Raw genomic sequence first — 17,685 nt, forward strand, 5'->3', positions numbered from 1 at the left:
GATTCCACAATATCCCTCCTCAAATTATCACGTGATGGCAGTCAATTGAGCCTTACCCTCCACAACAAAAAGTTTACCTTAGAAGGTATTTTGAGATTCCAAACAGCAGAGAAAAAATCATTATTATGGCTATGGCAAATAGAGGAAGAAATAACTCTGCCGATTTTGTCGAATACATGCCCGTTTGGTCTTCCACCCACACTTCTCACTTGAGTTGAGACTTACACATTGGAGTAACTCCAAAAAATTGTTGGCTTGACTTTCTTCCCACACAAACCACTCCCTCCTCCATAAAAAATTCCATCTCCACCCACTCCCCCAAGGTACCCATCACCAAATTTTTATTATTGGAATTAAGGAAGAAATAAACTTGCCAAGGATTGCTCCCCAAGCCAAACATCTTCCCAAAACCTAATGAAAAAAAGTGTATATATATATATATATATATCGAAAAGAGGATGTGAAGTGAGCATGATAGTATTGTTAAAAAAACTCTTCAAATGGCTTGTCCACGTAGTACTAATTAATAATACTCACTTTCCCAGAAACATTTCCTTCCATTGGATTTAACACTTGTGGTTAATTATTCCTTTCTCATCTTTTGCTTGCTTTCATCGATTTTCGTATCCCACCTTGATCTTTCTCTTTTATTCAAGAAAAAAAAATCAAACAAGCAAGCGAAACGACATCATGTACCTGATCCTTTATGGCGTTGCTATACAGACTTCGTTGGACCCGTAAGGTAAGTTGTGTGGTCTAATGCAAATTGCAAAGTTGAAAATTATAAAATGTAAAAAATGAAGAAATTAAATTATCAAATAAAAAAAATTTACGTACGAAAAGAAATAAACAATTTTCTATAATTTTATTTTCAGAACAATTTTTCTATAATTAAATTTAGGTAGATTCACTGTTTTTATTTTTATTTTTAACTCCCCCGTGATTTGTTCCAATTTCCGATAGAAGTTACTGTACTTTAGGATTTTTTTTGCTAAAATATGTTAGTCATCCATGATATATATATTTAATTTTTGTTTTTATTCCTGTTGTTAAAAATTTTCCACTAATGGATGAAAAATTTGATTCATGACTGTTGTAAATAGTATTCTTAAAAAAAGTTAACACCAACATTATCAGTTTACGGAAAATTACTAACGAGAGAGATAAAAAAAATTCAAATATCACGGAGCAAAGGTGAAAAAAAAAATTATCAAAGATAAAAAAACAAAAGTCTGAAATATATTAGAGATGACAAGTTGTATTTGATAGTGATATTAATATTTTAATGATTCACTTTAGCCCTACTCTCATATAACTATATAAGTATTCAAGTAAAATTCTAAAGCGACAAAAAGTTATAACTCAAGCAAAACGAGATATTTTGCAGAAGGAAGCAGTTCTTATACATACTACACTTACAATGAGTTAAGGTTATTGGTTCCAAATTACATACTAAGGAACTACTTCCCCATCTAGAAAACCGGTAAACTGACGAGGAAACCTTTGCACCTTAGCTTTCAGTTGTTTCAATTCTCTTAAATCCTCCACCCATATACTGTAACTTGAATTCTTAAAGAGAACATCACCAGACACTTCCTTATTTTCAATTAAATCTATGGCATATTTCTCAAAATTTTCAATCTTATCCCACAATAGAGCCAACTTGTTAGTGTCTCTCTCGCTTCTAACACAATTCAACCAGTCCCTTGCTTCCTCCACTCTGGCCCAAAAGCATGAATCTTGGGTCAAACTAGCAAATTTGCTCCTCTCCTTGTTTTCTTCTCTACCAGTAGTAACCGTTTTATCCTTCCACCACCTATCAAAAATCTCATATCTTCTCTCTCTACCATGCTGCATGTAATGGCCCTTGGTTCTATGCATCCCCTTCCCATAATATTCAGCAATGTCTAGTGGCTCAACCAATAGCTTATAGAAGTGTGAAGTATTCACCCACTTGGCTCTCTTGTCAAAATCATGAGGTAGCTCTCCCCTTTCCAACATGTCAATAACGTTGTTCCAAAACCTGGCAAGCTTGCAACGGTTGATGTTGATTTTCATGTCCCTTTTGGAACTGGAAGAGTCCCTGCTTTTGAATGAGTCGTAATAACCCATTTGGTCGTCTTGCTCATCGCACCAAGTCTTGTACCATTCTATTTGCGCTCTATAAGGTACCACCTTGGATAAGCTAACTGCCAGGCTTGCAGCATTCAGGGTTGGTGAAGGACCCATTCTCCTTGTTGTCTTCAGACATTCCTTGGCGGATGTAATAGCTGGTTCCTATTGGTTACATCACAGTAACTAATTCAGTCAAAATAATCATGAGTGGCTAATATAACTATATAAGTGAGAAAGCACTGCAAAAATCATAGACACTGCTTTCCCAATAGACTAAACCCCACTTCAGTTCTTGAAATTATCAGGTCATAATTACCTTAATCTTTAACTTTTGAAAGACTTTGCAAAATGTCATTTAATCTTTATTGTTAGCGAAAAATGTTGGAATAAAGGAATAACTAAAGTGAAGAAATGATAGCTTTGCAAAATCAAGAAAAAGTGAGTGTTTTGTAAAGTTAGGGACTTACGAAACGCGTGGATAATCTAAGAAAAGGGTAGATTTATTCTTCCTACTTTGTAATGAAATGAAAAAGACTTAGTCCATAGGCTTTTTTATTTTGCGTCTGTAAAATTATTTTTTTTTGTTTTTAATCCTTATAAATTATGTTTGTTTTATTTTTAGTTTTTAAGACATTTTAGATAATATTTTTTTTCACTGTTGAAAGAGTTATTTAAAATGTCTTACAGACTAAAAACAAAAAAAAAAACATAATTTGCAAGGTCTAAAAACAAAAAAAAAGATTGCAAAGAACGAAAAACAAAAAAACCATAAATTGCAGGAACTAAAAATATATTTAAAGCATGAAAAAATAGATAGGAATTTGGTATTTGAAGGTCTAAAGAAGAGACAGGCTATTGTGATCATCCACCTATTCTAAAAGCTTAAGTTGTTTAGGTGATAATGTTTAGACCCATTTAGCACCACTTAATCTCTTAGAATCTGAATCTACGAACCCAAAAAGCTTTAACTGTTAGGTACACACATGAATCATTGTATATTACATCTACAATAGATATAGCAATTACCTGGTTTGCTATGCCAGAGGACTGAATGGCCAATTCAAGCCCTGCTTCATAGCTTGAGTCAGGGATGTTCTTTTGCATGGAGTTGCTCTGATACAATGTTTGTGCAGACATTTTATTAACATAATCTCCGTACTTCAGATGGTCCTCAATACTACTAGCTGGAGAACTAGTTGCAAGCATCAAGTGCATCATCTTTATAATAGCGGATGGACTATCCACACACACTGCTCCTTCTTCTGAGACAAAAAAGTAGCTCCCAAAAGGGTGAAACAAAATTGGCGCTGATTTTTCTCCATCTTGTGTTGCTGCTTCCAAGTAATCCATTACAGCAGTGAACAACTTATCTTTCTCTTTTTCAGATATCTGATTTGCAAGCTTCCCAAAATCTGGTGAAGTCATGGACAAGTGCCAAAACTGTAGCAGGGAATTTAGCTGGGTAGAGAGAGAGGTTATAGGGGCAAAGAGCAACCTTGGCATTATGTCATGCTTTGACACCACGTGGCAGAAGTTGCCACCCCATCTTTCTTTGAAAATGGTTTGGGAAAAGGACTCGTTCCCAATCAACGGTGCCCCATAAGTGATGCACAATATTGACACAGATGAAGAGATGGATTGGAGGTAAGACAGAAGCCAAAGAGTGCACAAAGAAGCAGTGGCTCCTCCAATGGAATGGCCAGTGATGACAACTGATTTAGTGTCTTTGTTTCCCACTATTTCCAACATCTGAATTGCAACGTTAAATTTCAACAGTTAGTTAAGAATATGAATAACAGAATAAGATTCCAGTGAAAGAATTTTGAAGAACAAAAGAAAAATGCCCTTTAAAGATTTAAGGTTCAAATATATTTTTATTCTTTACAATATAGTTTTTTTATTTTTTATTCTCGTAAAATTATTATTTTTTAGTTCTGACATATTATATTTATTTTATTTTTAGTTCTTAAATTATTTTAGATAACATTTTGTTGAATAATGAAAAAAATGTTATTTAAATTGTTATAAGAAAGAAAAACAAAAAAAATATAATTTGTAAGAAGTAAAAAAAAATATTAAATTGTAAGAATTAAAAATGTATTTAAGTTAAGATTTTAATATGAATAATTACAGGCGAATAAAAACTTAGGATTTTGACTTCATCTAGTATGATGTACCCATTGAAAAAAAAGAAAAGGTTACTCCTAAAATGACCCATAAAGTGGTAATGATCTAATTAAAAATACATGATACGACTTAAAGTACGGTCCTTTGGCGTGAAGCGTGAAAATGAAACTATTTTCTCTGTACGTGAAAAGGCCACTTTCAAAATTGACCGGTCAACTCTTTCTGTTCAATTTGCCAAGGTAGGTGCTTGGTAGAGTCAAGAGTGCCCACTACGCCAAGGCTCGAATCTTGTTTTCTTGCTCCCGACTTTGGCATCATAATAGAGATTTGATGTGAAGGGGATATCTTATTCTGTTGTGATAATTTTGTGATCTTAAACAACTATGGTAAGAAAAGTTGGATCTAACCCACCCAAATCACAAAGACATGATGTTTCAGAGAGAATATTCTTCACGTAGATATTTTTTATGTGTTATCTAAATCTTATTTTATTTTGCAGTTTTATATATTTTATTTCTAAACCCTAGTATTAAAAACCACTTCTTTCTTCGTGAAAGAAAGAGTTTAATTTGTACGCACTCTCGGTATAATCTGTCAACTGATTAAAAAGCATAATAAATATCACTTTTAAAATGATTATCATAAAAATAACCAATTAATCATACATAACAAACAATGTGTAATCGAGTAACCTTTACACTTTCAGTTCATAGAGTATTTCCTAAGGATTTAAAAATGATTTTTGAGGGTTTCATTTTACCGGTCAACTAGTGGTGGTGGAGAGAAGACAAATTGATTTGTCATAGATATTTGTCCGTTAACAAACGCCCTCGTATAATAACGATGAAGGCATTGAACGAGGATAATGGAAGTTTTACTTTATATTGTTTACTCTGTAAATTTATCCCACTCTCATCTTTTGTTAATGGCATGATTTGCTTGGTGATGGAGGCAACTGTTACTTAAAAGCATAAGTCAGCCATTTAAAATTTTCAAATTGGAATCTTGGACCCTTTCTGATGTCTAACATGTCTTATTTATTTATTTGTGTTATAAATTATAATGTCTTGAATGTTTTAAGCACTGATTAAGGTGGCTTGGTTGTTAGCCGTCCCTTTATAAAATGATAGCCCATAGGGTAGGGACCCATGTTTGAGAATATGAGTTCGTACGGGACCGTTCACATTGCAAAATTGTTCTTTGCTTTTTTATACATTTATTATTATTATGATTATGATAATTGATGATAAATACAGAAGTCAGCATCCCGAAACAACGATACAAAACGGACACGGAATGCAACTTTTGGGTTAAAACTCAGATGCAACTTTCTCAACAAAAATTGCTCTATAATAGAACAAAGGGACAACTGAACGCGATGGGATTAAGTTGAGCTGATAATCTTGTTTGTTATTGTATCCCTAATATAATAACTATATTTTTTTCAATAAAAAACTGTACTTTTTCTTTTTAACCAATACTTTTAGGAACAAATAAATATTTACAAAAGAAAGAAAAAACATATGAAACTTTGAGATTGGGAATGTTTGTAGCATATACCAACAAGTTAACATAATACACATTGATAGTTGCTTTGATGACATTTAAAGTGTTAGGGCACTATAAATAAAGGGGAATTGATGAAAATTTAATGTTTGAATAGTAATAATAACATCAAAACAATAATGATTTTTTTTTTTCATTCCCATGTACCTAAAAGCACTAATGATAATATTTTTTTTATTAGTACACTAATGATAGTATAACACAACATGAACACATAATAATTTACTATTTTATATTCCAAAAAATTTATAATTTATTCTAATATTAGCTCAAATCTTAATTGGCATACTTTAAGGGTGCATTGGATTAGAATTTTAAAAGATTTTTTTTATATAAAAAAATCTTATGATATTCAATCAAGATTTTTAAATTATAAATAAATCTTGTGGTATTTAATTAAAACTTTTATAAGATTTTTTAAGAAAGACAACAAAATCTAGTGATACTCAATTATGATTTTTTATAACATAAAAAGTCTTTTGATATTCAAAAATATACAAATTTTGATTAGATTCTTTTTTTAAGAAGAATTAGACTCTTTTTTCTCCTCATCTCACATGCCTTCTTTTTTCTTTAATATTCTTAATATGTGTGTGTCATATATATTTATCCTATTATTTTGAAATAAAAAAATGTTAAAGGTACTCCCTTCCTTTGTACTTTTTCCTTTGATTTTTAAATTAAATTAATATTTATCATATGTATTTCAACTAATCATGTTTTACTTATATTAACTATATCCATTACCTATCCGCCTTAATATTTTCATAAATATCATCCTTAATTTTGTCATCCACATAACTCTCTCCTACCATTTTTTCACCCTCAGTGTCCCCTTTATTATATATTTATTATTATCCCATTTAAATATATTATTAGATTTATCATGAAATAATTATAATAATTAAAAAATAAAAAAATTAACATATAATTTTAAATTTATTATTCAAATCCAAAAGTAAAAATAAGAAAATATTATTGCAAGAAATGTTAGTATAGAAGAACATAAAGCTAAAATCAATATAATTATTAAAAAAGTTAAATATATATATATATATATATATATATATATATATATATATATTACTTTTTTATATTCAAAACTCATCATTTTTTTATTATTTTTTCACTAACTCTTATAATTTTGAATGTGTTTTTAAAAATTCATAAAATCCTTTCAATCTTATAAATCTACAAGTCCTTTTAAATTCTTAAAATATAAATTCATTAAAATCTAAACTATCATAAATCTTGTAAATAAATCTAATAAATCATAATATTCTTATGTAATCTTTAAAATTCACAATTATATTAAAATAATCTTTTAAAATCTTACTCCAATACACCTTCATCTATGTTTACAAATTTGATGATACTTCAATTTCATTAAATTAATATGTTATCGTTTATCCCTTTTCAGTCATAATTAATTATAATAGATAAAATCAATTATTAGAATTTCTTAACAAAAATCCTCCCTTGTTTCCTCTTTTCTCCGAGCCTCATTCTCGTACATTACCTATCTCTGAGAAAGAAAATCTGAAAATGCATTGGAATGGACGATGGAGTTTATCTACCTAATGTCCATTTCAACTTTTTTCCTTTTTTTGGGATTTTATTAATTATTATATTACGATTCACTTGATTATTATTTTTCGTATTCTTGCTCTGTTCTATCAATTAATGAGCCAAAAGTAGGCATCCCGACTAACTAGGTGTCAGCAGCAATCATCCCTCAAAATCAAAACTAATGACAAAATCCGAAAATCAAACATCATACAGCCTCGACCTTCACTTTATCCTTTCAATTCTAAATCTGTTGAGTTGGTATTATTTGGATATAAGTTACCTTGCATCAATTACATATGCTATGATCTCTTTGTGTGCATCTTTTGAGTTTTGATGTATCCCGTATATAGTTATTATTAGTGCTAGCATATAGGAATAAGGTGATTCTATAGAGAACGAACCTGGTTCTGGAAAGAATTGAAAAGTGAAAAGAAGAGATTGAGGATGCCAGCATGAACCATGACCGGTTCCTCCCATTCCTTGCTCCGCCGAGACGAAAACAGAGGCAGGCCGCCGATGCTGTACAAAGGAGTCAAATTTCTCCAGTTCGGGTCGGACTCGCCGGCCATATGGACGCCGGAGAAAGCCACATACACGGAGGCGCCGACACGCTCAGTCACGAAGGTCAGGAAGGGAGTGGCGTTGGCCTGGGTGCAGAGGCGCCATGAGTCCGACAGCAGGGGCGTGGACGAGACGAAGGATGCGAGCATCTCGCGAGACTCAAACCTGCCACCAGGGACTGCTCAGCTCAATTGCTTTTGGAAAAAAGATGAGCGAGAAAGGGGAAAGAGTACTGAGTACTTACGGTGAAGTTTCGTTGGAAGCCATGCGCATGGAAATGGAATTATGACTTTGCCTTTTTTTTCTTGAATTTCCTTACCTTTTGAATCTCTTAAACCACTTCAACCCAAATTGAGAAATATGTACACTTCTGAATTGAAGTTATGTACACTATATAATAACTCCAAGAAAGTTATCCTGTGCTCAAGATTTTATTACTGCTTTACATCAAACCTTATTTATTTTTTTTTAACAAAAACGTATTAGTTTGAAAATGAATAAAAATTACTCCAAGTTATCATCTCATGATTTACTCCTATAAATTATAAGAATGAATATGATATACTGACAAGCATTTTTTTTATTTAATTGACTTTGTCATGACTAATAGTAGTATAATTATTACCTTTCATTTTCAGATTCCGCTTGTAAACAAGCATATAAATTTGATGTCCCCCAAATGAAACGTAAACGCGTTTTGAAATGAAATGAGTGACCGAACTTCGGTCAACGCCACAAACCCTCTCTCTCCGTCTTCTGTTAATTAACACCTCTGAATTTCACGCGGCATTTGGACTAAGCAGCATACGAAATGAGAAAAAAGAATATACATTCACAAATAAAAAAAAATTACATGCTGATTTAATTATAATCTATAATTTATGATAAATTTATTGATTTTTTAAATAATTATCTTAAAATAATTTAAATAATAATTTATAATTAAATATTAATGTAAAACTATTATACACTTTTATGTATAAGTATTAAACTTTTTTTTATATTGGAGTACACTTTTAAAATTATATATATATATATATATATATATATATATATAAAATATGAGTACCATCAGCCATCTCCCATGTCAATTTATTTTCTCTCTTAATAGGTGAGATGTTTTACATTAATGTGTATTCCACATGAAATAATTTTTTTTCATTGATTGATGTTTTCAATACTAAAGACAAATTGATTATCACTTGATTGATAGTTTTATGTATAAAATAAATAATTTTTTTGTCCTAGATTAGAATCATAGGTGTTAAAGTAAATTTTTATATGGTGAAAACAAAACACATAATCTTTAGTTAAATAGATCATTTTTTTTACTCATGTGAACATAGCATAGTCCTACACTACTTTGTCAATGATAATTGTTATGCGTACTTGATTTTTACATTTAAATTACATAGTAATTATCTCATTTCTTTTATCTTAAATATCTGTTTTTGATCCAAAAAGATAGTCATTTGGATCCTTTTGGATTGTTAGCCTAAGGAAGTTAAAGTTAATGAATTTGACAGTGTTTAGCTTTATTTTGTAAAGTTTTGGTACAACAACAATGCAATGAAAGAAGCGAAGAAAGGGAGCACTTTGCATGTTCACCGTGAGAAGCCCAACCTAAAGAAACACATGTCAAGTATTTGGTTGATTTCTCATTGTATCGTGCATGTGCACTCAATGCGCACACATATAGTCTCAGTGCTATCACTTAAGTCAATTGTATTGTGTATAACGCTCAGCACATACATGTAGGATTAACATGCTAGGACTTTTTGAAAAAACACGACAATTTAGCAGCATTTCTGAGGTGGTTAAAAGGGGCATTGTTCTGGACAAAAGGAGATTGTCTAATGCATTTTTTGGAGACAAAAGCCACTTTGGGAGCTATTCTTCTTCCATGTTTTTCATTTTCTTTGTTTCTTCTTCTTGGTTTGGGTCTCAGATAGTCATGAGAGGCTAACTTATCCATTGTTGGGAGCATGTATACCAAAAACTCTTTAATGTAATGATCTCTACTTTCACTCTAATGTTATTTCAATATTATTTCTTCCTTTCTATACTTATTGTTTTGTTTATGGTTTGGTAACCCATATACATGTATGTTATCCTGTTTTACACTAAGAACTTGAAAAAACTTCTAATAACCCATATCTAGGGATGAAATGATATTGGTTAACCTTATTTATGCACATTTATTCTTAAAGTTATTCAGTTGAACTTACTAAGGGAGAGTGAAATCAAGTGACTTATGCTATTTCACATGAGAGATCATGGTTAAGATAGATTAATCAGTGAAAATCATAGTTGAAATAGCTTTAAATATTGAAATCTACACAAGACACTCATACCAGACACTCAATCTCTTGAATACTTAGAATCAGTTTCACTTTTACCGTGACCTAGTGTAAGCGTCTGCAACGTGCACATGTCACTATCATCTTCTGATACGGTGCACATGTGTAAGTAACTATCAAACCAACGTGAAGTACGTTTATAACTTTTGTATTTATTTATTTTTGTTGTAAGTGATACAATAGGTACATTAATTTTCTTTTAGTGATCATCAGGATTTGGAATGGATATAGATATTAGTAACAGAGATATATAGTTATGTGTTTGACAGATAATTTGGTGAGGAATTAAAAGTTAGTAACAGGAAGTTTCTTAAACTTTGTAAACAATCATGTTGAAAGAGTCGCCGAGACGAAGAATCAAAAATATAAGTGAATACTGATTTGTCTAGTTCAAACTTCAACTCTTCTTTTTCATCTTCTTCGTATCCATGTCCATATATAGCTACTCTTATTAATTTTATTGATTTGTCTTGTTGAACTTTGTGGTTTTCATAGAGTAATTTGTTGAAGAATCATTTTCATATCATCTCAATCTGTACCTAGGTGTGACTTCTGTCATTTTTCTTCTTCTTAATTTTGATTCTTAAACAGCTGGAAATGTTGTTTGCTCGTGGGGGCGAGTAGAGGATGGACAGTTAGGCCATGGTGACACTGATGATCGACTTTTGCCTACAAAACTGAGTGCATTGGATGGCCAAGACATAATATGTGTTACTTGTGGAGCTGATCATACTATGGCACGTTCTGAGTCTGGCAGGGATGTATATAGTTGGGGATGGTACTATGCTCTCCATCTTAACTATCTTTTGGCTAGTATGTTTTTCCATAAATAAAATCTCATTACTCTGGCTTTTGGTTTAGAATGCGACCACACAGGTATATGTATGTTCTGATTTAGTGTTGGATTCAGCTTCAAGAAAGTAATATCTAGTTTAATCGGCAAATTAGTTAGTATGCTCTAATCAATAATATGTATACAAATGTTTTTTCATTACATCATGAAGGTGGAGTAGTTGACCTTGTTTCTTTCAAATGCAAGTTTGATTTGGGAATCAATAATTTGTTAGTATGAAAATTGAACAACTAGTTTGATTTGGTTGCTAGGAAAAAACTTATATCTTAACATTGTTGGGCACATCATTTAGTGTTATTTTCAGTTACCCGGAAATTTCTGAGACATTTTTATTCACATCAAAAGCAATATTTTGAAATGTGGTTTACCTAACTTATTAGTGATTCTGTTACGTAGTGATAAGGAACCAAAGGCAGCAGCAGGGAACATATTCATGAAGCTAGAAGCAAGGGTGCAAGCAGATGTGCAAGAAGTAAACAAGCCCAAAAGAAGAATTACGAAACCTTCGTACCTTAAGGATTTCGTATGAGCAGCGTGGCCATGCGGTAGTATAATCTTGCTAGAATAAGCTTTGTCTGCCAATAGGGGACAAAGATAACAAACTCTGTTATTTGTAATATTCCTGCAAGCTAAAGGACAAATTCAGTTATTAGAAAGCAGTATAAATAACCTTGTAAATAAAGCAAGAGCAATGAGAAATATAGAAGCACTTCCTTTACTCTTCTTATTCTTCTTCCTCATGGAGGCCCTTGTCCTCGAAACCAGTTTCTGAATTGCAGACCCGTAACAGATTCTGATATCTTTTTAAGTTCTCAAGTAGATCGTATTATGGCTTTCCAGAGGTGACTTTGGAAGGTTGGGCCATGGTGATCATAGTGACATGCTCATTCCACATCCCATTAAAGCATCTTTTTCATGCACTAATAGCTGTTCCCAGACTTTGTAGCTCGTGCTGATTCTTTGTCCCCATCTTTTTACTTTCATTTCATTCTGTCTTGTATGTTTCCTAAGAGAATATTTGAAGAGGATCTTTGACATTAATTGGAGCATTAAGAGGTTGCTTTATAATGTCCATTTGATTTTAGGGGCACGCTCTTGCTGAGTTGAATCTTTTCTTACTGAAGTAACTATTAAAGCATTTCCTACCCAAGTTCTCCTTTTATGGATTGGCTCTGCTACGTTGGCCATGGTTCATGCATTTAGTATAGTTCCAACTCTTATATATCCTGAATAACACCTAATTTGACATTCTATTTCAGATATAGCAATATTAAAATCCTTTGTTTGTTCTGGAAGGCTAAAAGGCGGAATATATTTGTTCTTTGCAACATAATCCTAGATGTAGGTTCTGGTTACAGGTCTTTTGTTTCAGCAGAAAGAAAAATGTTTTTTAATTCTCATTTCCTGTGTGACATATTGCATTGTATATGTGTCTTCTTTACATGGCAGAGAACTTATGTTCCTTTCCATTTTTTTATGTCCTGCATTACTAGTCAGACATCAAATAATTTCTCAATGTTTAGTTTTAATATTATTTTGTACTTTTTTTACTAAAACTATTGCTGTATTATTTTTCTGTTACAATTGAAGTTAGGGACGTAATCAAAATGGTGAACTTGGACTTGGAACCACAGAGGACTCTCTTCTGCCACAAAAAATTCAAAAATTTGAGGTACTCTTTTCAGAACTGAGTCCAGGTTATCTTTAATAAATAATCCAGTTTAAAAAAAATTGTTTTTAATAGTACTCAATGAAGCTAGAAAGCATTGAACTGTTCTCAAAGTTGCTGACAAAAAAATTCTAACTGATTAGTGCGCTTAGTTATACATAGCAAGGCAAATTGTTACAGAATTATATCTTTTACATGAAAATGTGCAAAAAAACTAGGAGAAGTATCATCCTTTTAATATCATGACTATTTTTCAAATGAAATATACTGTGCTTGCTCTTTGAAGTTTAAGAAATTTCAGAAACCATGAGGTTAGTAAGATTATTTTTTATTTTTTCGAGAAGGAGAAAGTTGGAAATACATTCAAAAAGGTGGAACTGAATGCCATGGTAATTAACCAACCCATCATCTGATCTTCATTCATTAAAAGAAAGCATGATTAACAGTTTTGTACAAGCAAAGGGGTAATCAGGTAATCTTTCTCCTTGCTAACTCCTCCTCCAAGGTCTTCTCTTCTGGTGATTGGTGCTCGACAGTAAAAGGAAGGGAGTAGTAAGTGCCAAAGGCACTCCAGCACTCAAGTCAGAGCAATAAACAAGTATTAATATACTGTGAACAATCTTACCTCGATATTCGCATGACTATTTATACATATTTGAATGGACCCTTGGACCTATGCGCCTTGGTATATCATTACCATTTTAGATAATGCTCTAGTAATTGTCATTAAGGTTTCTGTTAATAGCCCAATGATTTTTACATAAATAACCCTAATGCCTTTGTGGTCATGATTCTTCATCTTTGGGTATTCGCGTTCTCAGCTAGGCCGTACCAATCCCCATGCTGAGTCCCTAGTCAAGGATCAAAGTAGTCTTCAGGGGTGTTCGGATATTTGGCTAGGCCGAGTGCTGACCACCATGCTAAGTACCCTAATGCTTTTCACGTGTTTTTTATTTGACCAGTTGGTATGTCCCCGTGTTCGGACATGGCAACTGGCTGAATACAAATATTCAGGTATTTGGCTGTACTAAGTGCCTGAATACTTGTGTGCTTTGCGGGTATTTTTATGATGCGTATTCGAGTACTTGGTTCAGCCAAGTACCTGAATATTCTTGAGGGATGGCTTGAGCTGACGAGTAACTAAAGACTTGTGTGTTTTGTGGATACTAGGCCAAGTACCTGAATACTTTTGAAGGATGACTTGCTTTGTTGTGTTGAAGGCCGAAGGGTATATACGGGCATTTCGTTAGTCCGAATACCCGTGCTATGTAAAAGTTTCAAGTATATATCCTCCAATTTGAACAAATGAAGGAGAAAAGGCAGCTAACATCAACAAAAACAACAGCAACAATTGCTCTCTTGTCAAGAAAGAGTTAATGTATGACTCATGACAATGACATGAACTTTTGTATTTTTGTAGGGAATACCTATCAAAATGGTTGCTGCCGGTGCTGAACATAGTGTAGCAATCACTGAAGATGGGAATTTGTATGGATGGGGTTGGGGCCGATATGGAAACTTGGGATTGGGTGACAAATGATCGTTTGCTCCTTGAGAAAGTGACTGTTGATGTATATATGTCCTCGAACTTACAAACTTACCATCTCAGGTTAGACCTTAATTATGATACTATAGTTTGGAAAAATATATTATGAGATTATATTTATTATTTGATTCCTGAAAAAACTAAACTTGCTATTAACTTAAGGGAAAAACTTAGATATAGTTACTTAGATACTTTTGGTGTTGTTCTCCAATTATGACAAGATGGTAGAAAGTACGTCATCCTAAACTTGCTTGTGTTAACTTCTAATATCATCCTAACTGAAAATTTACAGGGTGACAAGATGGCCATGGTTGCTTGTGGCTGGCGGCATACAAGATGTGTTTCATCTTCTGGTGGATTATACACAACTGGATGGGGCAAATACGGCCAGCTAGGACATGGGAATTTTGAGGATCATCTTGTGCCTCGCAAGGTTCAAGCCTTGAGTGACAAGTTCATTTCGCAGGTGGTCCTTCAAATTCATGCTTAGTTGGTGACCATTGGTTTCATTTAGATGTTTTGTCGTTTTTATTGCTTATAAATTTCTAAAATTTAACCAGGTTAATATAAACAAAACTGGGTCACACAAAGTATAGTAGTTATAGTTGGCATTTGTCTCTAATGTTTGTTAGGACTTCTTTCTGGTATCAGGTGGGTGGAGGCATAGTATGGCACTCACGTCTAGTGGAGAACTTTTGGGCTGGGGATGAAATAAGGTTGGCAATACTTTTTATTCTTCTCCTATTTTCATGATTCTTTTTGTATCATAACAACATGAAATACTTATGAACAGCTGAACACAACTCAAAGGATACAAATTAAATTCAAGGTTGGTTAACTAGGGAACACGCATGTGTGCATGTAGAAAAATATAGTAAACAATATTTGAAAATATTTTGAATAAAGGCCAGTTGAACCAAAGAGAAATAGGATACCTGAGATAAATTCCTAAAATGATAGAAATGAATTGTTTAGATTATTGCTCTCCCATGCAAGTGAACTTTCCCCATGATCAGGTACTTGAAACTGCAACAACCTTTTTCCTTTTTCTTCTTTTGGAAAATTCTTGACTTTGTATAATAATGACCATCTATTTTTATTTCTGCAAACTTTTATTTGGCTTGGTAGAAAGTACGTCAGATCTCATGCGGGTGGAGACACACGATTGCTGTTACTGAACGTGAGAATGTATATTCTTGGGGAAGAGGAGCAAATGGACAACTTTGGAATGGAGAAACCATAGACCCGTAATAGCGTTTGCATGTGCAAGTTATATACTATATGCATCACATAATTCACATTCAATGTCCACTTCAATGCTTTATCGGTTTCAAACATTAGCACTATGCAATTGGGATATTTTCTTTTATTTAGGTTTGAACTTCGAAGCTATTAATATGTTGGCAGTGTTAACTTCTTGATTCAAACAAGGCCTTTTTTCTGAACGCATTAATTGCTTCATTCTGATTTCTTAACTCATGCTATAAAATCCATTGGAAACAGAATTTAAAATCATCTATTTAGTCATCACATTCACTGGTGCTATATATCTGTTAGAATATGGATGGAGGATCTTTGGTGATGAAGTCCGTCTTGTGATTTTGGTCTTGGGTGATTTTACCACTCATGAAGTAGGTAGTCAAACTGTGAATGAACAAAGGAGCTTGTAAGGGGAGTTGGGAAAGTTAAAGTCTAGCTTGTTTAATGTAGCACAGGAAAAATTACTTTGTTAACTGTTAGAATAAGCTTAAATTATAATATTGGTTGAGACATCAACGAATCTTATTCTTTTCTTTCAATTTGTATTTTTAAGCTTGCCTATCAGAATATATGTTTGAATGTTCTTTTCCTTTTTCCTCCCTCAAAAAGTTGGTTGTGGTGGCCTAAGAGATAAAGTTGCTGATCTGCTTCATTAAGCAGAAGTAGTCTTCGGTAATGGGTGCATTTCATTACAAGGCTTGAATAATGATGTGATCTTTCTTGCATTTATAGCAATGTTCCAATGATTATTAAGGCCTTCAGTGTTGATGGATCTTCCGGGCAGCACATAGAATCCTCAAAACCTTATCCAACATCAGGTGCTGTTATTGTCTCATTTGTGATGTTTTCCTTTTCTTTTGTCATTACTGATGTATACGGTATACCAATTGACGACTAATGTAGAATTAGTTTTTTTTTCCTTAAAATAATTTAACAAGATTCTGGATGTTCTATTTTTTTCCCCCTTAAATAGGGAAATCCTTGTCCTCCATATCAAAGAGATATGCAATTGCTCCAGATGAAACTGTAAGTGTGTGTCTTGTTTTAATATTCACCACTCATGATTATTGGAGTTAAGGGGGGGTTTGATTTATTTTATATTTTTTTCCATTTTGGCCATTAATGTTTGCTTACATTTGAAACCTAGAAAGATATGGCTCACAATGTTATTTGACAAAGTCAGAGAGATAGATAGATATATTCATTAGAAACTTAGAACAACAGGTGTTTGCTGACTTGTCTCATGTTTGGTCTTTGATTTTTACATGTCGATAAAAAATTTATTCAATCAAAAGCAGTCTACATTTTGAATATAAACTCTTTCAAACACAAGAGAAGTTGATACAGTGACACAACTTAGTATGATTTGGCAGGCCTCAGGATCACAGCCTACTAATTCAGAAGGGGGAGATAGGCATGATACCAGTGTCCCTTAAAGTGATGTCAATTGATAACAACACAATAGTTAATGAGTTCAAGAGAATGATGTTCCAAGTAGGGAGAGCAACATGCACAAGAAGGAGCTGGGGATAAGGACGAGTATGTGCATAAGCAATATCAGTTCATGGGATGCGGTTATGTGAGAGCGTTAATTATGAGTTAGTGCATGTATCAGTTGTTATGATGAGTGATGAGTCGGTATGTTGGTTATGTTGGGTACTGTATGATCTTTGATAATATGGCTTGGAACATTTCTCTCATGATTTATATTAGTAATTAATATACACAATCATTCCCTATTTTGATAGATATGATGCAAGGACTAATCAAGGTTAATTTTATTTTTCATAATCATACATTAACAAGTTAATAAACTATAATTAAGCTTAAAAAATCAATTATTGGATCATTTTTTGACAAAAATAATTAAAAAATTAACTTATTAAATTATAAGAATTTGATAAAATTAATTGTTGATATAACTAAAAAGTATAAAAATAATTGAAAAATAATAAAATTATAATTTATTTAAAAAAAGATAAACAGGTTGATAAATATGTCAAGGATTAAAAGAAGAAAAAAATATAAAAAGTTAGAATTTAGTGTTTTAAAAATATTA

General features: G+C 32.5%; 1 protein-coding gene and 1 pseudogene across 1 annotated transcript; one reads left to right on the forward strand and one right to left on the reverse strand.

Moving 5' to 3' along the window:
• Positions 1–1,452: 1,452 nt before the first annotated feature.
• Positions 1,453–8,211, reverse strand: PAD4 (uncharacterized LOC100788725). Its single transcript, NM_001255931.1, is given in 4 exon segments — positions 1,453–2,277; positions 3,142–3,864; positions 7,779–8,103; positions 8,183–8,211. Coding segments are annotated over 4 exon segments (1,902 nt in total).
• Positions 8,212–10,369: 2,158 nt separating this feature from the next.
• Positions 10,370–17,355, forward strand: LOC100780352 (ultraviolet-B receptor UVR8-like; annotated as a pseudogene).
• The last annotated feature ends 330 nt before the right edge of the window (positions 17,356–17,685 follow it).

This window comes from Glycine max, chromosome 8 (assembly GCF_000004515.6).
Source record: "Glycine max cultivar Williams 82 chromosome 8, Glycine_max_v4.0, whole genome shotgun sequence".
In the NCBI taxonomy this organism is placed as follows: domain Eukaryota; kingdom Viridiplantae; phylum Streptophyta; class Magnoliopsida; order Fabales; family Fabaceae; genus Glycine; species Glycine max.